Here is a 24,985-nt window from a genome sequence, read left to right as displayed (position 1 = left end):
AAGTCACTCCAACCTTGGGAAGCCTCAGGTAAGCTGAGATGAGAAACCTCAAAAGTACGTTCTGCAAATGGGGCATCCTAATGGAAAATGTTCATGTCCCTTCTCTCAGATATGTTCAGGGCACCAGGACACCCTAATTTCCCTCAACAACAGCCTCTCACATAAAAACTCATTCTCTCACATGGACATGGCCCTCATACTATGCTTCTGAAGGAAAAGCAAAAGGAATGAAGAACTAAAATGCCCTGTGCCACAAGAGAACATTAAAGTTCATTTGGAACCAATTACTTAATTCTTCGGCCTCTGGAGACCAAATGGAAGGAATCAATGTCCCTCTTTCTAGTTCTACTTCTGCTCAATTCTCTACCCTTTGTTTATTTTTTACAACTTAATTGGGGGGGGGGGGGCAAGGAAGAGGATATGACCTCATCTTTTTTCCTTCTATATTAGAGTGACTGTAAGTTTATTTAACCTAATTCTTGGAATGGTTATTTTTGGCTAACTGGGTTTTCCTGGTCATGAGTTCTCAGAAGTCAACCCTGACCTCTGGAGACAGGCCTCAAAGTTCTGGAAATTCCCTCCTTGTCCCTTTGCAGACCTCCCCTTCACCCACTCCTCCTCCTTTCCGTTCCAGCTCTGCTCTCACCTTGACCCCCACTCTTCCTCTCTCCCCATCAGCCCCTCCTGGATTCACATACTTCAGGCCAATCTTTCCATTTCATCCTCACTGGCATGCCCTAGAAGTTCAGCTTTGATCCTCCTACCGCACCTGCCCTTCCAAACACCTTCTCACAGAAACAATCACCTTGCTGACTCCTCTCTTGGGACGATGGATGTTGCTGGGTTTTCTTATTTGTGCTTAACGGATTCACTACAAATCAAAGGCACCTAACCTTGGCTAAGAAAACCCTCCCTCCCTCATGGGGCTCCCTACTGACCCTTAACTCATTTCCTTTACTCTCTAAGCAGTAGCTATGCCAGACCTCTGCTTTTGCTAGCCCTCTACCTCGCTCTCCTACCTGCCTTCCTCTCTGAACAGAGGACTCTCCATTGTACCATCCCAATAATGCACTCCCCTCCACCTTCCCTCTTAGCATCTTTCTCTTCAGAAGAAGGAACTTCTCTTTTACCCATTTTAACCCTCTTGTCTGTATTTTCGACAGTCCTGATGCTTGGTGAACTTCCTCCATTACTTCCACCCTACCTCTCCATGCCTTCATTTCCTTCATCTTAATCCACAAACCTACTTGCATTTCCCCATCCATCAATATAAAAGCCTCTGGATTTTGTTTCTCCCTAAAACTCCCTTCCTATAGGCAATCTTCCCTTCAGAGCATATTGTTAGCATTTGGGTTAGCATATCTTCCAACTTCTTTTCATTCTGGAATTCTTCTTTTCTGATTTTATTAACCTTTTAGCATATGCCATTTGTTAAACCTGCCTCAGATACTCTCTGGATGGAGGCAGAGTTTTTAACCTTGTTGACTCCCTCCCTACTTCAGTGAAGCTGATTTTCTCAAAAGTGATCTGTCAATCTCAACAGTCATCGTTTGTCTTGACTTCTCAGAGCCTGTTGACGGTTTTTTTTGAAACCCACTCAGGAACTTACCTGTGGTTTCTGATGAGTCACTGAACTTCCCTGGCCTTGGCTGCCTAAGGATACCTCTGGTCAAGGCAATACAATTACCAGTAATTACGTCCACACTGGCCAGTATCAGGTAGCAGTGGGTGTGGTAACATACGTGAGCAGGGAATGAGGTCAAGTGCTAGATCCTACAGAGCCAAATATTTAAGGGGGAAGCAAGAGAAATAGTCCTGGAAGGAAGCCAGGAAGAAACGACAGGAAGGCAGAAGTGATCTTATAAAATGCAAATCTGATCACTTTCACCCAGCTGTATAAAATCCTTCCAAAGTCTCCCTGTAGGTTTAAGGACAAATTCAAACTCCTTGGGGGTGCCTGAGAGCTTTGTTTTGTGCCAATCTCCAAAATGTGCTCTTTCCTCCAGCAAGAGGCTCTTGTACCTTTGCTCTAACATCCATTCTTATGCTGCTGCCTCTTTCCTTTATTATTCTTATTTTTTAAAAAAGAGTGATGACAAGGGTAAGCCTAGAGAAGAATCCTCTCAGGCTGGGATCAGAGGCCAGGGGCCATCGTTACTCTGACTGCTGAGGGAGGGGAAATGGCATTCTACTGCAGGGAACATGTGCAAAAGGACATGGCATTTAAGAGCAGGGTGATGCTAGAAGGAGGGCAAAGTGGACACAATAGAAAGAAGGGCAATGTAGTCAGGTCGCGGATGACTTCTAATTGAGGATTTTGTAATGAGGACAGGGCCATGGAGATTCAGGAGACCCAGGCTCTGCCCTAGAGGACTCAGGTTAAAGGAGCAAACAAGAAACCCAAACAGTTCCAACAACACAGGGACAGAAGACAGTTGGCATCTGAGCAGGGAGGTGCAGAGCAGGAATTCCTGAGGGGTGGAATGAAAGAGCAAGAGGGAGTCTTTGCTCAATGGAATGGCCCGAAAGGAGAATGAAAAAGCCAGAGGGGCTGGGTAACTGGGTGGGTCACAGAAAGTGCTGAGCACAAGATAAACTGCTTGGATTTTACCCTGAGGCTACTGTTCTCCAAAGTGTATTAGGAGCGGCTCCAGTGACTTCAGATGGTACACAGAGGAACATATTTTAATAGCTACAGTTTTACTTAAAGAATACTAGTAGTAAATACAGCTGGCACATTAAACTTCTGATTTCACAGATATTACTGCTCAGGAAAAGGCTAAGTAAAAACATAACTGACAAAAGTTTTCTAAAGACAACTATTAAGTAAACAGTAGGACAGATGGTATGCAGACATGGGAATACTGGTGAAGGAATGTGTGAGTGACTGAAGCTTGAGAAAGCATCACTGTGGACACTGTGGAGGCAACAGCCAGAGCTTTAGTAGGAAGTGGCCTGGCCAGATCTACAGTTTAGAAAGACCACTGTGGAGCCAAGTAGAGAAGGTCAGGAAAAGATGGGACTAGAAACAAAGGCTCTGTTGAGAAGGCTACGTTAGTGATCCAGCCAAGAGATCAAGACCAGAGCCCAGACATGGCAGCAGACACAGGAGAAGCTTGCCCACATTGTCCTCCAGGCACAAAACCAGAGCCAACTCATCCAGCAGCAGCTAATACACCAAAACCTGGTACTCAGGCTTTGTGTAGGTTTTCTGTCTAGTTACAAACTGGAGCTTAGTTACATTTCTTCATAAACTTCAAAGATCCTTATCATCACCACAACGCTCCTTTAGGGATTCACTCCAAGGAAGCCATCATATTCAAGTTACAAATCCCCGTTTAGCAGATAAAATTGTCATCTGTGAAAAAGAAATTCAAAGAAGGTAAATGATATAAGTTCTTGGAAGGCAGCACCCTTACCTCAGAGGCAGCAAAGCATTAAGAGAAGTAATAGTAAGGGTAGTGGCATAAATAACTTTAAGTGCATTGACAAGTTCATTTTTTCCCTCATAATAACCCCATGAGGTAGCCAGTATAATTATCATTTCTGTTTAATATAAGAAGAGAGAGATGCTTAAACAGATTAACTTGACCAACACCACACAGTTTGTTATGGGTAGATCTGAGATCAACCTTAGGTCAGTTCATGGTCTCAACCAATATGCTTCACCATTTCCTTTATGGTTAGTCTCACTGTTGTTTCCTTAAAACTCCGTAACTGACAAAACTAGAGGGTTGAGGGAATAAAACATGATGAAAAATCTGAGTTGATGCATGTGGAACTTGAGAAACTTAACAGAAGACCATGGGAGAAGGGAAGGGAAAAAAGTAGTTTCAAACAGAGAGGCAGGCAAACGCATAAGAGACTCTTAAATACAGAGAACAAACTGAGGGTTGATGGGGGTGTGGAGGAGAGGGGGAAATGGGTGATGGGCACTGAGGAAGGCACTTGTTGAGATGAACATTGGGTGTTGTATGTAAGCGATGACTCATGGGAATCTACCCCCAAAGCCAAGAGCACACTATATACACTGTATGTTAGCCAACTTGACAATAAATTGTGTTAAAAAAAAAAAAAAATCTGAGTTGATGCTTGGAACAAAATATTACTATTCATACTTTAGGTATATGGGCTTTAGGTACAATTACAATGTATTTTCTTAAAATTAGCTATGGTGGGATTTAGTTACTGTTACCTTTTTTCCCCTTATTTATTTATTTATTTATTTAAACATAGTTATGAGGTAAAGTAAAAAGCACACATGTCTAAGGTAAAGAAAGACCTGAACTCCCGAACTGGTTCCATTTGTTACTAGCTGGAGGCTTTGGGAAAGTTCCCTAATCTCTCTGAGCTTCTAAAATGAAGATAAGAAAACCTAGCTCCTCATAATAGGTGTCTGAAACATTAAATGTACAAGGAAGTTCTATCTACTTTCAGACAGACCTTTTACAAAGTCCCTTCCCTGTGATTATCTAAAATCTTGTTACCACATAGACCAACAAACTTGACCAAAATGACCTAGAAGCAGTTAAGGCATTCTTGTCTTATCAAGGGCCACTCACCAGTAGGAAAAGAAATACACAGCAAGATATAATCCCTCAACCACCTGATTTAAAAATTATAAGCAGGAACCATCAAACAATTTACTAGCTATGCATTAGAAACATATGTTATGGCACAGAGAATGGGAAATAATAAGACAAGGAAAGGGAAGAAGAGAGTAAGAATGTGACTCAGAGAGTAAGGAAATATACATGTATGCAGTCCTCTCATTCACTTGTATTGTTGATTATAAATTAAAGATAGTCCAGTGCACTTCAATCTAAAACTTCCCCAGGCCCCATTCTGAATACAGCCAGGGAAGCCCAAGAACGCAAAGCACTGCGGATCACAGAGGTTGTGTACTAAGAAACTACCACCTCTGAAAACCTACCTCAATGGCCTGACCCAAGGTCCTTATATGAAAAAGGTCATTCTCCTTGCCCTGTAAGGTCCCTTTCAGATTCAATATTCTACAATTCCAAATGAAACCAATGGTTAGTACTGCCCTGGTGTAATGCTCATTCTTAAAGGTCTTAGTGTGTTCATAAAAAGAAAATTTATTTACAAAATACCAACTAAATATGCTTCATTGTCCTAGTTCACCAAAAATAATACGAAAGTTCTTCTGAGAATCATTGATCGGAACAATTACAGTTATAAAAAGGATCACTTAAAAATAAGAAGAATTTGGGTGCCTGGTGGCTTAGTCGTTAAGCATCTGACTTCAGCTCAGGTCATGATCTCATAGTTCATGAGTTTGAGTCCCACATCAGGTGAGCACGAACTCCACTTCGGGTGAGCCTCACTTCTCTCTCTCTCTGTACTTTGTGGGATTCTTTCCTCCCTCCCTTGCTCCCTGCCCCACACTTCCATCCTCTCTCTGTCTCAAAAAAGAAAAAAGAAAAAATTAAAAGTTTATATTAATATCAACACTGGAGGCCTCAGGATGGTGGCCCATACCTTGGACTCAGTATCTGTACTTTTTTATTTAAAACAGTGGCTAATACTTAAAAATTGGGGAAATTTGACACACATATTCAACTTCTTTTGAAAAAGATGGGAAGGCCAAGCAACCCAAGGCTCACATTCCCACACAGCAGCATTCCACTGGAGGTACAAAGGCACACAGGTACGCAACAGCTGGTCCCTAGAGCTGGTGACTAACTCTAGCCCCCCAAGCTTCCCTCCCACCATTCCTCCCCCTGGCTCCTGCAGGCCTTTCAGCTTGCAATAATTACTTCCTACATACTTACTCCCAAACAGTGTGTGCAGCACCCATTGGCATGAACTATTCTGCAGCGGAAACAGGCCACGATCTACACTCCAAAGTGCTGGTGTTCACTCCTGCGTCAGAAAACACAGCCACCCCAGCGAAGAGCTCCTACAAAGGGGGTTATGTTTCCATGAACTTAGGTCTGGCTATACAGTCACTGATTAACTTGACGCTTTTGCCAAAGCTGGTTACTGAAATTACTGAAGGGTGGCTGACTAATAGTGCTTCTAGAAGGTGATGATGAATTTTAGAACTTTAAGTTAATAAAAGCAAAAGGTAAAGTGACCAGAAAAAGAACGAGAGGAAGCAACACCACTTCAAAACATTTGAAGGCATTAAAAGAAAAGAACATTGACATAAGTGACTAATGATTCTATAACTTACATTTGTTTAGCAGTTTTCCAGAACTTAAACTTGTGTTAAATACAAAGAGAGAAAGATAATTTCTTTAGGGATAGCTTTAGAGACTTTTTTTTTAGTAATAACACTTTTATCTTTAAACATCACAACAAGAATATAGAATGATACAATTGCATGTTATACCTGAAAAGTACAGGGCTTGTATTCTGAAATATACCTGTTTGGGCTAAGTAGGGCCTAAGCTGCTCTAGTGAGATTATTTAACATCATAATCTTACTGGCACCAACAGTCATCAAAGATTTCAATTTAACCTTGAACCTGTTAAAAGCAAGAGGACTTTTGGTCAGAAAATTCAGCACTAACTATGGTTAAAGATTTCATACTAGAAAACTAGGTTAGTGTTTGATTCCTTTAATTCATCCTTTTTTCTCCAAGGAAAATGCTCTTGAGAGGATTTTGCTTAGTCTTCATGAGGGTCCTTAGGATTTGGAAATCTTTCTGTTGTAAATCTAGTTTAAGAGGAGAATCAATTCTCATTTTTATGATTTTACCTCTTATTGGAAAAGTAATGCATGCTTACTAAATGCACACTCAATATTTACTGGCAAAGAAAGATACATGTAAGTAAAAGCAGTTTACATAATACCATTTACACACACATACACATCCAATTATCATATACATATAGATACACACATACTATCATTATATTAATTCATACACAGAAAAAAGGCCAAAAGTCTACAAAAATAAAAATAAATTGTAGTTGGCTTGGTGTAACAAATTACAAGCTTTTTCCTCCTTTTTGCTTTTTTGTAGTTTTCTAAATATTATATAAAGTCTATGCATTATTTTAGTTTTAAGGAATAAGGTATTTAAATATTTTTATCTATGAGACTATAGGCTAATTTATTCATGCATCCAACCAATTAACACTTAGAAGTATGTTACATACTAGATCCTATGCTGTTTTTAGGACACAATATTAAAGACACAGTGCCAAAAGCCCCAAGTAGTCCACATCTGTAGAAGACTGTAGTTAAATGCTATGACAGAGGTGGGGGTACACTACACCTTAACTAGACAGGGAACATTTCTTGGAGGAGACATTTGAACTAAAACATGCATTTAAGGTGGGAGAGTAATGGGGCTGGGGGTGGGGAGGGGAAGCTGGATATCCCAAGCAAGCCAGCCAATAAGTGGTTCACATTTCCTACAATTGAAACATCATCAGCTGTCCACAGAAGAGTCAGCAAGGGAGGAAGAGATCCTAGTGATATCAAATGGATAGAATCAGCTGGAGGTAGTGCAGACCAGTGTGGGAAGATGACTGAGAAACAAGATTATGTCCACATTCTGGCTTTGGGGACTGGGTGGGTGGTGGTATCAGTTACTGTGATGGAGAAAATAGGAAGCAGGAGTTGTAGGGAAAGTGACAGGGACAATGGTGGAAATAAGAAACCCAGTTCAGGGCACGATCTGCCTTGAATTTTTCTGATCCATGGATGATCCGAATATTGAAAACTATTAGGTACATATGTTTTGGGGGCCCAGTAGAAAGTTCTAGACTGAAGATAGCTGGACATGATTGGTATATAAGACAGAATTAATTAGGTGCAGGCAATTGTATATATAATGAGAAACACAGAAGGTCTTTTTTTTTTTTTAATATATGAGATTTATTGTCAAATTGGTTTCCAACAGAAGGTCTTTCAAGGGGTAACATTTAATGAAGAAACAAAGGAGAAAGACTGGGAAGGAATGATAGAACGAAAGAGGGTGTCAAAGAAATGGATGATGGTCAATGGTATCAAAAGCTATAGAACATTGAAGCAAAATAAGAACACAATTATCTTCCTTTGTTTATCACAATACGTACAGAGGATGCCTAGCGATTCTAGCATTCCATTCTAAATCCAAAGCTGCAGGATGTTCAGGGAGGGACCTAGGTCTGTTTGTTTAAAGGCTTCCAGATGGCTTTATTACAAAGCTAAGTTTGGTACCCATTGATTTAAGCCATGAATTCCTTGTTAACTCTATATAGTTTCATCTCTATGACATAGAACACATTCCTTCACTGGCTTTAGTCCTCAATATTTCTGAAGTTAGAAACTTATAGGAGATTGCTCCTATAAGAGGAAAAGGTGTTAAACTTCCATTCCTTCCCCCAGTGCCTCTGTGCCTGTGGGTTATTCACCGGTCAAGTGTAGACAGAGAAAAAGATGGTTACTGCCAGCTTAAGGAGAAATCATTGTGGGGGGTACTGTTTTGAGAAACAAAGGATTTGCAAAGGTAGGGAAGAGAGAAGAACTACCCAAGTTTAGGAATACAACATTTATTATTATTATTTTTTTTAATTTGAGAGAGAGAGAGAGAGAGAGAGAGAGAGAGAGAGAGAACAAGTGAATGGGGGAGGGGCAGAGGGAGAGAAAGAATCCCAAGCAGGCTTGCTGATGCAGGGCTTGGGCCCAGAACCTTGGAATCAAGTGAACCGAAATCAAGTGTGGGACTCTCAACTGACTGAACCACCCAGCCAGCCGCCCCAGGAATACAGTATTTTTAAAAGGTGCCAAGCTAGAAGGGTCCTAGGCCTAGCAGGCAAAACCCATACAGTGACCAATCTCAGTAAGCCACAGATTCAGGCAAATGAAGAAAAAGTCGGGAAGGTAGGCCAGTCTATAAAAAGCTTTAAAAAGCAAACAAGGGGTTTAGGGCATGTGGGTGGCTCAGTTAGTTAAGCATCTGAGTCTTGGTTTAGGCTCAGATCATGATCTCACAGTTTCATGGGTCCAAGCCCCATCTTGGGGCAAAGCCTCTCATGGAGAGCCTGCTTGGGATTCTCTGTCTCCTTCTCTCTCTGCCTGTCCCCCATCTCCCTCTCTCTCTGCCTGTCCCCCATTCACACTGTCTCTATCTCTCCAAAAATAAATAAACTTAAAGTAAAACAAACAAACAAACAAACAAACAAATAAAATGACACGGGGGTTTGGACTTTAATTCTGGAGGCTTAGGATATTTTTTGTGGCAATGTGACAAGATCAAAATACCTTCTGAGGAGATCATTTTGACTATAAGGTAACAAAATAGATTCTCAAGGGAACTGTAATAGAGAACAGGAAACTGTAGTTTAAGTATAAGGCACTGTGTTCACAATAAGATTCATGTAAAATAAGGTAACTGGATCTTGTGATACTAGCTTCAAAGGAAGGAATATTGTCGGGTTTTGTTTGCTTGGGGCCAGATAGCCACTATAGCACATGAAAGTTCATTCTAATAATGAGCGAATACTAGAAGCAGCCTGCACCTTAACCCACTGCAAGTTATACTCTCTAACATTAGAGAAGGGACATTTTAGTCAAGCTCTTCGCTTCTATTCAATGTTCTGACGAGATCACCTCAATTCAATTAATGAGCACCTGTGGAGTATCATCCATAAAATATCAGTCACTTCCTCTCCTCGTAATTACTGAGACACATCTCCTCAGATGGAGGGCACTTCGGCAAGGTCCGAGGATATGAACAAATTTGGGGATGCTGCAAATTTTCATCACCTCACTAGTCAAGCAGGACTTTGAATGTTTGTGGTATTTCCCATTTGTGTTTCAGTGAATTGTCAACCTAAATAAAGGACATAATTAATGCAGTCTCAGCTGCCTGCTGCAGTGTCTGGTTATAAGAATGGGACTGAAATCAAATGGATTTGAGTATGAATCACAGATTTGATATTTGCCAGTTTGAGCAAGATGTCGAAAACCTGTTATGTCCCACTTTCCTCATTTGTAAAATGAGGAATAACACTACATGCCTCACAAAACTCTCATGAGTTTTAAGTGAAATCACCCATGCAAAGGACCGTCCAGAGTCCCGTGCTGGGAAAGAGTCAAGGAGGGCACAGACGGAGTACACTGCCTGCCCTCACAGCCCTCTCACAGCTGGGGAAAGTGAAAGTGTGCTCATGGGTGCATTTTGCACTTTATTTCTGAAAGGATTACAAAACTGAGCTTTTATGAAGTGCTTGGGAACATCAGTTATTCTTTATAGAAGAAAGTATCACGCTTTCTAAAACATAATCGACTTAACTTATACATGAGGAGTTTATTCTAAATGTGGGCAGGCACAAAATACAACTATCATATAAATCGAAGTGCTTGATGACCTTAATTAGAGGCTGATTAGAGAATATGGTATTTTAGAATAATTATTAAATATGTATTTGCATATCAAGGTATAAGTAAATTTTTATTATTAAAGGAGTCACCTAAAATAAACAGCCTCAAGCCACTACTGACCTTACTTTATATCAAACGAATGTTAAATAACAAGCACCCACTCAACTTTAAAACAGTTTTAAAGCTGCATTTTCTTCCTTACCAAACTGACAGAAATAAAGAATCCTACGACTCAGATTTCCCATCATGTGGGGAAAGGGTACTCTCATGCTGTTGGTGTATAAGTGGTCATACACTCTCATGTGCCCTAGACATAGACTTTGACTTGGTAAGAGTACCTGAAGGACTTTATGAAGATGTTTAATGTAGCACTGCTTATAATGGCAAAAAATTTGGAACAACCTAATATCCAAAGCAGGAGCATGATTAAATCATCCTGGGAAGGTAATGGAGGGGTGCTAACTATATTTTTAATATAATATAGCATCTCATGTAGAAAATGTACATATTAAGTGGGAAAAAAGCAGACTGCAAAATAGATTCTGCTTCCCCAAACTTATCTGTATGTTCAAATGTTGCTAAGATTACCTTAGCACAATTGTTGTCAAGTTTAAAAAAATTTTTAAATACCCACAGGCTCTCTCCTTTTCTCCTATTAGCTTACTTATTACATGAATCACACTAACCAATTAATTCAGCTTGGGTTTAACATTTATGCATGACTTCACAAATTGTGCACAATTCCTGTTATTTGATTCCATTTCCATCGTATTTTAAAAGTTGGATTATATGAAATCAATTATTATAATACACTTCAGAGATTGAGACCATAAGTAACTGGGAAGAAAAAACAAGTTTCAATCTGAACAGGAATTATTGGTTCTTTCTAAAAAAGGAAATAATCTCTTAGTATTAAGAGAAAAAAAGACCATTATATTTTTTACCTAGAACAGTATCCAAATCTATGGAATACAATCATATCAAGTCTCTAAAAATTCTAGGAACTGTTTCAAGAGCTTTTCACAAGCTTCTCAAGGTACACTCCTGGTCTTATTTACCTAGAACTAGACCAATACCTGCCAGGTCCTATGCACTCAGTAAGTGTTTGTTCAAACAACACTTAACTGCTTAATGCTCACAAATGACCCATTTTTCAAACTAAGAAACTACGTTTCAAATGGATAAAGTATCTCATGCTCAGGCACAGTATTCCTAGGGATTCTCATTCATCACTGCCTGATTGCGTGACTCATTATCCCACTGGCCAGAGCAGGGCAGCCCAACTCCATACCTCTCTAAGGGCAGGGGATGAGACTTCCTATACTTCAGACACCTTTTAGCACAGGCTTGTGCAAAGTAAAGGGGCAAAAAAAGAAATGTTTGTCAATACCATCAACCTTAATGTTTGTAGTATTCTATCAAGGTAGGAATTCCCTCCAGATAAATTATTTCTTTAGAAAAAAAAAGTGTTGTTGTTATAGATATGAAACAATAGATTAATAACAAAGTTAAAATTTTTTGATGAAATCTCTGCAAAAAAGAATTAGGGTTGAGTAAAGGAAATAAAGTACATGCAGATGACTAAATTACTGTGAATACAATGGTGTATAATCAAGTTTTAAGTAATCGAATCCCTAAATTATTTGGCTATTATGGTTCATAGTCACTTTCAGAATGGCATATAGGATTGGTCTGATAGTCTAACACTTGACCAGTGGTTCTCAGTGTGAGGTTATTTTGTCCTTCGGGCAATTTCTTCCCTCAGGCAATGTCGGGAGACACTTTTGGTTGTCACAGCTGGGGAAGTACTACAGGCATCTCACTGGTAGAGGCCACGGATGCTGCTAAACATCCTATAATGCAAAGCACATTCCCTTAAATAATCAAGCAGCTCCAAATGTCAGGAGGGCCAAGGTTGAGAAATACTGTAGCAGACGATTTATACGAGGTGAAACTCTCCACTGTCCTCAAGTTTAAATTAGCACCAAGAGTAAGAATAGGAAAAGCCTGGATGCCCCAGGTTCTGGACACTGCAACTTTCCCAAGCACACTACTGTCATCTGCAGCCAATTCAAGAGAAGTAGGTGATTCTGCAAGCTGCAGTGGAGACAGGGAGGTAAGGTAAAACGTGACATGCACTTGAACCTTCAGTGAATGTGCACATGTCTCCAGTAGCAGCATTCAGGAGTGCAAGAAGAAAGTACCAGCTTTCCTGGGTCCCCAGGGGTCCTAGATCTTCTGACAACTTCTGCCAAGTTAAATAAAGTTATTATTAAAATAAAATTATTATTAGATAGTTTTGTATCTAAAATTTAGTAACAAGGATTCCAAGAAAACCCATCCCAAACAAAGATAAATACAGACTATATGTAGCTTTCCCATCCCTGCTTCCCCTGCCTCCCACCCTCCCCATTTTCTTACTTGGTAGATTATTCATTTGGTGATGGCATTATGGAAGCCATAGAACACATTGTAAACAAAGAAGGGACTATTTTGGTAGAGTTATTTCCTAGTAATAATAACAAAAGGGGAAAAAACAAACATGTTTTAGAAGTATCAGGAACAATAAAGAGGAGTGAAACATTTGTGAAGCTACGTCAATATCAAAATTATTAACCTCCTGTGACAAGGACCTTCGAATGCTGGAGGAGTCAAAGAGACCTCCCATGAGAAAACTGCTGTTGAAACTCCAACGTGTGAAAGAGTCTATTAAATAAAAAAGCACATAGAAATGCCCAGCTTAATGTAACAAGGGAATCCAGAAGTTATCATCAGAGAGAGGGAAGCATTGCATGCCACGTCTTAGCTCCTTAAGGACCCTGATGATCCTGAAGTCTAAAACAAACATGACTTTTTCTTATTTCTTATGTGCACTTGGAGTTCTAGGTGGGTATTAACTATAGAACTGCTCTGTCTTTCCTAGACTTAAACTAAAATGTGGCTTCCTATAGGGTAGGTAGATAGGGAAACACATAAAAGAACAATTAAAACAAAAATTTCCTAACATCTATACAAAGAAATCCATCATTAACACAGTGAGATATAACGCCTCCCAGAAAATGTTTGGTTAATGAATAATTAGTTCAAGAAAGAACATTAAGTGTATCAGGTTAGCCAAAGACCAATAAGTCACAGACACTATAAAATACAACATAATGGAATTTAACAAGTGATCCTACTCTAAAAAGCCCACAAAACCCACCTGTGTAAGAGGTCAAAGTATTTCAGCATTACAGGTTTCTTCTGGATTAAAAAAATGACAGTAATATAAGAACTACATGTGTGGGCCTGCTATACTTATTCTAGAAGAGTCCTTGGTACAGTTTCATTAAAGATAAAATAGGAAAAACATCCAAATTTCCTTATGTTAGAAACAGTACATTTTCAAAGAAAAAGTGATATGTATAATGGGCAATTTTTCTGGTAGACCCTGAAGGTCCACAGCACCAAAAATGTGGCTGCAAGTTTCAGTGCCTTGCTTTCCTCATCTATACAATCAGGAGTTGGCCTAAATCTCTAAGGTAGAGTCAAGTGTGAAATTTGATTTTAGAACTTTAATTTTAACAGGGCTTTAGAAATTACATTGCTTCTATTGAAATATTAAAAAAAATTTAACGTTTATTTATTTTTCAGACAGAGAGAGATAGAGTGCAAGCTGGAGAGAGGCAGAGAGAGAGGAAGACAGAATCTGAAGCAGGCTCCAGGCTCCACGTTGTCAACAGAGTCCAACGTGGGGCTTGAACCCACAAACCGTGAGATCATGACCTGAGCCTAAGTCGGACGCTTAACTGACTGAGCCACCCAGGCGCCCCTGATGAAACATTTTTTTAATAATTTTTTTTAATGTTTATTCACTTTTGAGAGAGAGCGAGCGTGAGTGGGAGAGGGGCAGAGAGACAGGGAGATGCAGAATCCGAAGCAGACTCCAGGCTCTGAGCTGTCAGCACAGAGCTCAATGTGGGGCTCAAACCCACGAACCATGAGATCATGACCTGAGCCCAAGTCAGACACTTAACTGACTGAACCACCCAGGTGCCCTGAAACATTTTTAAATAATAAAAGACGATAATTTTCTTTTCATCTCCCTAACATTCTGAAAGTTTCAGTGAAATACTCTAGGGGGTACAAGCATAGGTAGAAAAGTATAATACTTAAACATAAAAATTACGTTGAATGTCCGTGTTAACATGGGTTTGTGTCTAAGACAAGAAACAGATATTGGCAAATTCATTAATTAAAATCCTATTAACTATTTTTCATGTTAAACTATAATTTATTAAAACAGGACAACTCCCTTGATGACAATTATTCTGGATACTGATCAACCAGAAGGTGTGCCCTTGCTTGGAATTTTATTTTCCTTTATTAACAATTCATGCTTAAGGAAGCTTAAGGCAGGTGTGTTAGCCAAGAGGTCTGCCCAGGTGATAATGTTAATGACTAGGTAGGAACAGGAAAAATGTGTGAGTTTTACAATTTTATTTTATTTTATTTTTTTTTAATTTTTTTAATGTTTGTTTATTTTTGAGAGAGAGAGAGAGAGAGAGCAGGGGATGGGCAGAGAGAGAGGGAGACACAGAATCCAAAGCAGGCTCTAGGCTCTGAGCTGTCAGCACAGAGCCGAACATGGGGCTCGAACTCACAGACTGGGAGATCATGACCTGAGCCGAAGTCGGGCGCTTAACCAACCGCCTGAGCACCTAGGTGCCCCAAGTTTTACAATTTTAAAAAACTGACTGGAAGGCCTTTGTGAAGACATTTTTATTCTACCACATATACAAAAGGAAAACAATTTTTTCCAAAGATAGTATCTCCTAATTATTTTTATCATAAAGATGTCCTTAATGATGGACTGCCAAAAAATTTCAATGCCACTATCCCTGTTGGCCTAGACTGTCACATAACTGGTAAAATATCTCCTTTAGCAATTTAAAAAAACAAATCTCTCTAGAGGTGTACAGTCAGCTCCTTGAACCCACCCAAGGGACCTCACATCACACTTCTCATGCTGCTGTGTCACAAATACTCTCTCCTTATGGCCAGAGCAAGCTTTAGTTCCCTAGAATAATAAGCACTTTAAGAACTACAACCATGCCTCTCTACTGTCCTTAGGTTTAGATCTGCTCCACGGTATCCTTGTATTCTTAACAGAATTGCACTTCTAATTAGCAGCACCCGAGAATACCTAAATCTTCCTTCATTTAAAATTCAACTGGGTAGAAAGTTATAAAAGTGTTTCAGCACACAGTACTTATGATGACCTCAAATTTGCTGAATTGAAACTACTCATTAGCAGAAACTATTCAAAAAATATCCTTCTAGAAATTCTAACATATACAATTAGGAGAAATCTCTTATTCAAGAATAAGGTTAACTACTTTAAGATTAAAAAAAAAAAATCAAGACGCAGTTAGAATCTAATGGGCCAACATTTTCCATTTGAGCCCACGCTTACCTCTCCCGAGGAACAGCAAACCAGTACTCTGGCTGCTTTCTTCGTTTGCCATACTGCTGGACCATGGCTGCAGTGTGAGTGGCAAAAGATTTTCTCATTGGTTTTCCTACTTTAATGCACAGAAACATGGGTGGGGTCTTGCTTTTCTCTTCTTTTGAAGGAAGTATATCTGAATCACATATGAAAAAAAACTTCCTCAATACTGACAGTATTAGTGAAAGTCAAACCCTTCAAATTACAAAGAAGAGTGCCTGATCCCCTCTTAGTGATAGAAAATCAAAACATAGGGAAAAAAAAAACCCACTAAATTAGAACTAATCACATTTTTCAGACCTTCTTTAACACAAAAGGAAAAAGCGTTGGATGTTGCAGGTTGGTCTATATCATATAAGATGCTACCTACTGGGAATATGCATAAAAACCAACACAACATGACAAGTCACAAGAATATATAGCCATGAAGGGTACTGAGGACCCACTTACACCAGAAGGCAATTTAGTTTAGAATTGAAAGATCTTCAAAAACACTTCAAACCCCTGGGTCACCTGGGTGGCTGTCGGCTAAGCGTCCAACTCTTGATTTCGGCTCAGCTGGCAGTTTGAGAGTTTGAGGCCCGCATTGGGCTCTCCACCGACAGTGTGGAACCTGCTTGGGATTCTCCCTCTCGCTCTGCCCCTCCCCCCGACAAAAATAAATAAATAAACCTAAAAATTTATAAAAAAATTTCAAACCCTTTATATTTGGAAATTCAAGGTAAAAAGGAAAGTTACTTGAATTTTTTTTTTTTAAAGCAAACTACTTTTGAACTAGAAATCTAGGTTGGACCTAGTTCAAGGTCCAAAATAGATACTATTATACTGATGCTAAGTTTTTTCTCAATTAATGTATAAGTACAGATAAGCTCTATCCAGAAAAAGTTCTCAAATAATTATTCTAATTTTGCTTGCATTTGCAAGTTTCAGAAAGCCAACTATACAACAGAATATAAAGATAAACAAAAATGGCTTACCTTCAATGGGTACCTGAATTCTCTTTAACAGCCACAACTGAATTTCGGACTTATTATCCATTTGTGCGCCTTGGCAGCTGTTGTCCAGAGTAGATTCTGAAGAGATGTCTAGAGACTCTTTATTCATATTTTCTTCTGTGGAAGATGCCAGTTGCAGTGGGAGGGACACTCTCTCTTTCATCCAGGTTTTATCTGGCTCCTTACTGTCCTCAGTTGGGGGACCACCTACCTGGGGAAGAGAACTACTAAGGGTGATATCTATTCCCACTGGCTCAATACTTTTACCATCACTTAATTCTGCCTTCTGCAAGTTTTCAGAGAACTGAGACCCTTCTTTGTTCTTATTAAGGTAATATTCAATGAGTTTAACTTTATCTAGATCTTCATGTATGTTCAGTGTGTTTTCCACCTGGCTTTCTGGGGAACCAGACTGCTTGTCCACCTCTGGCATTATATCTTGCTTCTCACAGGTTTCTAAATCTAGGGCCCCCTTCAGCTCAGCATCACTATCTGTTCCGGAAAAGCTCAGGGCTGACTGCACCTGCATTTTTGTAGTAGAACTGATTATTTGTGACTTAGCCTTCCTTAGCTCTTCTGGATCAAGAGTAAGGCACTCCTTTGAGGTGTCTCTTTTGTTCATTCCACTATCAGTTTGAGAAGAAAGTTCTTCCAAGTCAACAAAGTCATCATCTTCCCCTAAAAGGGAATTTTCTTTGGCTATAGATTCAAATGCAGCACAAGTGTCAGAAGGTTCCTTGCTGACCCTAGTCATTGTGGTAGATCCACTGGTTGCCTCTGTGGAAGATTCCAGGGTCTTTAGTTTTCCTGATACAGAGCTATCTGAGGGTTTTATGTGTGTGTATTCTGTTGACTTCTCCAGAGGTCTTGTTGATTTGGAATCTGAAGTGATGGTTCTCTCTCCATTCTGCTGCCGTTTTTCCTTGTTGAGAGATTTGAACTTACTGAATGGGTTGATATCTTTTTCTGAAGCCAGGTCTTCCCATTCTCCAGGCCTGTACAGAGGACAAAGATCCTGAGGTAGGTCACTGTCGGGGGAAAAATGGTGGGTGCACATGGAATGTTAAAAACAAAACCAAAAACAAAATGGAGGAAAGGCAAAAACTAAAACATAAACATACCACAACTTAAATTTATGTGTAAATGATTTCAGAATAAGGAAATGAAATCAAGAAATTGACTTCAAAATGAAACAAATAAACTATAAGAAGGGGTAAAACAAAGGACCATGAGAGTCACATATTCTACTAGAAGGACATGAATGATTTTTGAGGTCATTTATGAACATGGAGATGTCACCCACCAGATTTTTAATGATGAAATAATATTTCTGATATTCGTGAAGGAAAGGACAAAGGAAATGTTTTAGTACAATGACTTAAATTCCTTAACTATGCAAAGCTTTTCCTTTTTATAAGATAGCATATAAACCAACTACATTAATTCTTAATGGTTCATTGACTGAGTTGCTACTCATTTAACTGTTGTAGAAGTTACCAGCCCCAAACCCTAATTCTGAGTTTCATGACAAAGGATCTGATGTTTCCAATAACAGACATCCTTCTCTTCCTGAGGGAGATGCAAGAAGCTTATAGCACCTGCTCCATTTTACACTTTAAAAATTTATAGAAAAGTAAACCAAATAAGCTCTTACTTATAATACTAAGTTTAAAATTCTTAATTTCTTTACTCATAACAATATCATTTTACTTTATGGTGATGGATGCTGGTTTATCATCTGAAACATACTGTCCCTTAACAACAGATGATTTTCTACCCAGGTTTGAATGACACAAAAATATTGATTAAATATGTTCTCCAAAGTTGAAAATAAATGGTCAAGAAACATAATTTTTAAGCTATGACTGGAAAAATATTGAGTAACCTGTATTTTCACTTACCTTAGTATTAACACTGGATTAAAACACAGATATATAAAACCCTCCTAAAAAATAACATTGTTAGATTTCAGAAATAATTTCTAAAAAGCCTAGATCATATTTAGGTAATACTTTATTTTTTTAAATTTACTGTCAAATTGGCTAACATACAGTGTATACAGTGTGCTCTTGGTTTTGGGGGTAGATTCCCATGATTCATCAATACTCTATTTTTCTGGCTTTGATATAATTATGGCCATAAGCCAACAGAGTACCAGGAAGTTCTCAAGTTATAAGACTATCTCCCCAAAGTTATTTCATAAATCACACACATGGAACATTCATGCTTTTTCCAATACAAATAAAAGCCTCCATAATTGTTAGGCTTTCATAAATGCTTTAAAAAAACTTCTTTAATTCATAATTCATTTCAATTCAATAAGCATTCATTGAGCCGCTAAATGCCATATGCTAAAGGACGATCTTGCAATGTCTTTGTTCTGCAGGAACCTGCATGCACAAAAATGTTCTGCCCAACACTAGCATCCCGGGAGACATTAAAGATGCTTCCGTCCTAGAGTCAGATAAGTAGTGTAACGTGTCATAATTTCCATTTTAGGACCCCAAATTTAATTTGGCATATTAGAGGTCATAAGAAGTCTTGCAACAAAGAAACCCAGTTCTTCACATACTTGGTTAATAAGCAAAACTTTCTTCCATGAACACCCAAGACCCTTTATCATCTCTTCCTGATCTAGCTTGACCCCCATGAATAGATGTGACTACACTCTGCTCAGCCTCTTACTTTACCTTGTCTACCCCTCCCTTCTTGTTCATCTACCTAATCCAAGCGGGGATTAACTTGTTTTTTTGGCACCGTAGCTGCCAAGCACTGCTGGGGCAAAGTACACAGTGGTGTCAACGGTCTCTACTGTTAATGTTTTCCAGACTCAGCCAGACACCTAATGTTGATCAATAATCCCTTCAGTTGTTCCCTTTCTATTCTCTGTGGCTACAAAATGTCCTACACAAAAAATATAAAGCCTGAAGTAGAGGGTGGGGAGATTTCACTCACACTCACACACACACACACACACACACTTTTAAAACTATTTGCACATTGCAGTTACAGAATTTATACATGCTTTATCATACGATTTTTGGTAATAATGAAATTTTAAGATATTTCTAACTTTTAAACAATTGATGGGATTCTGAAGTCGATACGAATTTTGTATCACACCAATTTCGCTCACACATTCTATTTTGCCCATTGGTGCACATATTGTTCACTAGACTGAAAAGTCTTCACATACTTGCATCCAAGGTGAGAATCAGTGAATAATTCTGAAAGAAACTGAACATAGTAGGAGCCAATTCTTAACTCTTCTCTTTCCCTCCAGCTATAGCATTAACTTCGTATCCCAGATCATTAAAAATCTCATAATGAGAGAAATCTTTCTGTAAAGACATACCTTCCTTTCCTAATATTAAAAAGAATACTTAACATCCTAAGCTGAAGATGTACAATAGTATTATCCCATTAGAAACCATCATTGGGCAAGAAATGCCCCCATTTGCTTAGTCATTCACTTCTAAACTTAACTATTTCTTTACTTTTCTTCTTTCTTCTTGTCACAGAGAACCTAATGTTCATTCCTGATTTCTAAAACTAGCTCCGCATGTCCTCCTCTCTGCCTCCATCTAAGATCCCAAGGTAGCGGGACACTCCCTCACGAGGGTTTTCATGGAATGCCATGTGCAGTTCTATATGGTGCCATTTCGTTACCACATCTCTCCATCTGTCTTTTGCACCCAGTAGACTCTAAGCTCCTCAAGGGCAGAGGCCACGACCCACTCATCTTCACATCCTTGTCACACAAGAGGCATGTACTAACATGAACTAGAAGCCTCGACTGCATGGACAAGATTCCCCAGAACAATGAACAGAGTTTCAGATATGAATTAAAGGTTCATATAACAGCTATACTTAAAAGGTATCAGGCTATTTTCTAAGAGTTTTAGTATATCAATACATTGAGTTCTTAAAACAGACTTATAAGCTGAAGAACGCTCTTCATTCCATTTAACAGATAAGAAAACTGAGGCTTGGGACTGAGCAACTCATGCAGGTCATGGGGCTGTCAGTGGCTGAACCAGGACAACCCAGGTGGTGTGGCTCCAGAATTAATTCATCACACAGAACTGCCTGGCCTGCAACACTGCCTCCTACCTTCTCACTTGGATACTTTGGGCAGAATTTAGAAACTACCTCAGTGCCCATGCTCTGCACTGGCTTCAGTGGCTTGGAGCTGAGTAAGGGCCAAGCGGGTCTGATGCCAAGGACTCTGAGAGTCCAGGGAGACCTGCTGGTATAAATTCCTAAGGACGATGTGTGTGGGTTAGTTCTCTAGCTGCCTGCCCTTCTTTTCATAAGTCCCAAGGGCTAGTTTCTCTTTGCACAATTAGGACCCACCGCTTTCCCTCTACCTTCCTATCATGGAGGTTTCTGAAGAATTTTACTACTAGGAGATCTAGAGAAACAGAAACGTTGACAAAGTGACAGTAGGAATCATATTATCCCTTAAATGAATTGATACCCTGAGCTTTCTTAACCCTCTTTCTCTTTCTTCATGGGAAGCTTCCTTTTCTCTCTTTTACAAAACAAAAACAAAACAAAAAAACCCTCAGTTTTATAAGGCAAAAATAATCAAGACTAAGATAATATTCATCTACGTTTCAGAAACAAACAGATCAGTATTGCTCTCTCTTCATACCACTTAGGGTGGTCCGGCTACGGCCACAGTGGCCTCAGCACTCTCCACTCAGAGCTTTCTCTGCAGGATTTAGGGAACACCTGAGTTAGGAAGCCTGCCTACCCTAGAATTTGAATGAGAACAAAATTCAACTAAACTAAAGAAAAATACTATTCTCTTACTGGGAACCAGACTAAAATTCTTTCGGAGAAACTATTTCTTATTTCATTGATTCATTAAGAACATGCATTGCTTTTCAGAAAAATAAGCCAAGAAATGCCATTTTTATGTGTTGGCTTTTTTGCTTTTCTCCTTTCGTTTTTATATGTGCAGCTTTTCCCTTTATCTCCATTCCCTCTCCTTCCTCTATTCTTTAAAAAATTTACTGCACAAATCTTCCACCTTCAAATTCACCTCTATACAATCTCCCACTGCTGCCAACTCCCTCACTTTTTAATTGCATTTAATTCTCCAAACACCGGAATTCTGTTTGTTTTTGGTAAACAAAGAAATATCTCTTACGATGGCAAGGCATCTTTGATCTTCATGTGGGAAATGTCGTTGTAGAGGGCAATGGAAACCACCTCTTCCATGGGGCAAATGAGGCCATACTCCTCACAACCATTTTCAATGACCAGGGGATCAGACTTGTGAGGGTCAAACATGATGTTGTTTGGAGTAACAATCATGACGCCTCCGACCACACCCTACAGGAGAAAGGGACAGGACAGAATCACCACAGGCAGAAATCCAACCACAGCAGCTTTAATGGACTCGTGTTAACATTCTGTTGACTCTGGCGTACCATGGTATCCCATCACACCCCCTTTAAGAGCAGGAGAACAACAGGCTGAAGAAATGCAAAGTTGGGTACTGTGTGGTGAGGCAGAGAAAACAGAGCTGCCTCACTAAAGCAGTCAACCGAGCCTGGTTCTGGAACACCTGCTGCCATAGTACCATTGTGGTGGGATCTTGGGCTGCACATCTATGCCTCGCACTCCCCAGTCCTCTGTAAAATGGGAGGGCTGTCCCAAGTGCTTTCCCAATTGAGAACTGGGTGTTTTACAATCTACTCAGCACATGTTCACTATGTGTCCAACCAGTATATGGTACCGTACATGGTACACGGCATCTGTCTCAGAGCCATGGTGCAAATTAGAGTCCTAGTATTTTTCTCTCAAATGTTTAGAAAGGTCACATTCTATTTGTGCCAGCAAAATTCGACACAAATAGGAATATGAAATATTTTGCAGCCAGAGATGAATATAGCTAAACTATGGAGGCTAATAGTAAACAAACAGTAATTTGGTGGGAACTTTTGTCCGTACCTTGGTCAGTTTACTGTTTTATAGATGGCAACAGGGATATTATCTACCAGAGACAGCAGGACACGGAGGACTCCCCATAGGTAGATTATTTACCTTGGTCCTCTTCGTTAGTTAACTGATCATCTTTGTGAAACATTTTGCATTTCAGGCATTACTTATTCTTGGTTGCAAAAGTTAAAACGCCTATCAATAGTGTATTTTCCTACCATTTGGAACCTGGCATGAAGTCTCTACTCTGCACACAGGAATTGACTTTACATCAACATAACCCCTTCTTCAGAGGCTCACTGAAAGTTGGATTTGTTCTTTGTAAATCACACCAACCACCAAAAAACTAAATACACAACACAGCAGACATTATTTTTAACACCAGCATCTCCAGCAGCAAATGGGTTGAGAATTGAACATTTCCGAAGTTAGGTACTAAGGTCTTTACATCAATTATCCCTTTTAATTACCACCCCCTACAAAGTCAATTTTATTACAGTTCCTATTTCATAGATGAGGAAAATGGAAGCTTTGGCAACTTAAATACCCTGCCTATAGTCTCAGAGCAAGCAGATAGCAGAGTTGGATTTTATTTTATTTTTTAATTTTTTTAATGTTTATTTATCTTTGAGAGAAAGAGAGAGAGAGAGAAAGAGAGAGAATGCAAGTGGGGGAGAGGCAGAGAGAAAGGGAGACACAGAATCTGAAGCAGGCTCCAGGCTCTGAGCTGTCAGCACAGAGCCCGGACGCGGGGATCAAACTCATGAAAGGCAAGATCATGACCTGAGCCAAAGTAGGATGCTTAACGGAAGGAGCCACCCAGGCGTCCCAGCAGAGTTGGATTTTAAATTCACTAACTCCAGTCTTTACTGTTAAGCATATACTATATTGTCTCCCTAGCAATTTATAAGCCAAGAATTGAAAGATAAAATGATAAGTCCTAGATCACAAAGAATCGTATTTCTCCTAATATATAAAATGCTAGGGATCCAACAGGGGAAAACAAATGGACACTTATGAAATCTTAAGCTGAAACTTTGGGAAAGATATTTTAATGTCTCCTATCTTCAGTAGTTTGAAACCTAAGTTAGTTTTTCATGGAGTTCAAGAAAAGGAAACAAATGACACTGCCATATACCTTTCCATCAGTGAAGTATCGACAATTCATTTTTAGAAATTTTACCACGCCTGGCTCATCTTCTTCAGAAGTGGATGATAAGACTCTTTCAATGGGTTTTAAGGCCTTTCTTGCTAAGTCAGCATCCTTTAAGAAAGCAAAATTCCCAAAATCAAATGGAAGCCTTTTTAAACAGATTATTTCTATAAATCAAGCCACATAAGTTTCCTATAAGGAACCTGTTTCTATTTACCTTGAACATGAAAAAGAGCCAAATATGCTTCATTCTCCAAGAATTATCACAAATACAACTAAGTATCCAAATCAAACTAAGATTTAAACAACAACAACAGTAAGGGTGTACGTATGAACTCAAAAAATGGCTCATCAAATGTTTTTAGAAAATAACCTAAATGAAATAATTCATATTTGACTCATGGTTCAATTTCTCTAGAAAAAGGAGTAAAAGCAGTACAAATCAACTATCTGTCTCATCCAGAGTTTAATTGCATACTTTTACATATAAAAGGTGTGCATTTTTCCCTCTGAGACCTTAAATATGAAATAGGTTTCTTTTTGATAGGACATATTCTCTCAACTAAGACAAATCCTTAACCCTACCCCCTTTGGGGAAATTTCAGATGAAAACCTGTGAAAAACAACACATAAAATTCTACAACTCAAAAAATTATTTGATAAATATGAATGTTAGTTCACGAATGACATACATACAGGCAGTTTATCATATTCTGCATCTGATGATGAAGGAGACACAGTAGCACCAGGACTGGATGATGATAATCTTAAGGTACTGGAAGGAAAGTTAGCATCTGGCACGAAAAGGACCTGAGAATGGGAAAGACAAGTGAAGTGAATATCGAGATCAGGCAAACACTGGACAGTGTTTAGGGCATTACTTTCTGTACAGAATCATGCTAAGTAAGACTAAGCATGGTTGGGGGGCACCTGGGTGTCTCAGTCGGTTAAGTGTATGACTTTGGCTCAGGTCATGATCTCACAGTTCCTGAGTTCAAGCCCCGCAATGGGCTCACTGCTGTCAGCACAGAGCCCGCTTCGGATCCTCTGAT

At 39.3% G+C, this 24,985-nt stretch overlaps 1 protein-coding gene across 4 annotated transcripts in view; it reads right to left on the bottom strand.

The window, feature by feature from the left end:
- Positions 1-24,985, bottom strand: part of NCOA7 (nuclear receptor coactivator 7) — a 157,275-nt gene that overhangs the window by 35,654 nt on the left and 96,636 nt on the right. For 3 of the 4 annotated variants that reach the window (XM_042939755.1, XM_042939754.1, XM_042939756.1), the window contains exons 6-10: positions 24,630-24,743; positions 23,919-24,044; positions 21,987-22,171; positions 16,811-17,856; positions 15,801-15,969 (exon numbers count right to left, since the gene is read on the bottom strand). In XM_042939755.1, the coding sequence (XP_042795689.1) occupies positions 15,801-15,969; positions 16,811-17,856; positions 21,987-22,171; positions 23,919-24,044; positions 24,630-24,743 (1,640 nt within the window). The remainder of the gene's footprint in view (positions 1-15,800; positions 15,970-16,810; positions 17,857-21,986; positions 22,172-23,918; positions 24,045-24,629; positions 24,744-24,985) is intronic. The other variant, XM_042939757.1, reaches the window with a different exon arrangement.

This window comes from Panthera leo, chromosome B2 (assembly GCF_018350215.1).
Source record: "Panthera leo isolate Ple1 chromosome B2, P.leo_Ple1_pat1.1, whole genome shotgun sequence".
Taxonomy (NCBI): domain Eukaryota; kingdom Metazoa; phylum Chordata; class Mammalia; order Carnivora; family Felidae; genus Panthera; species Panthera leo.
Note: the sequence above shows the minus strand (reverse complement) of the source record. Positions and strands in the feature narration are given on the sequence as shown.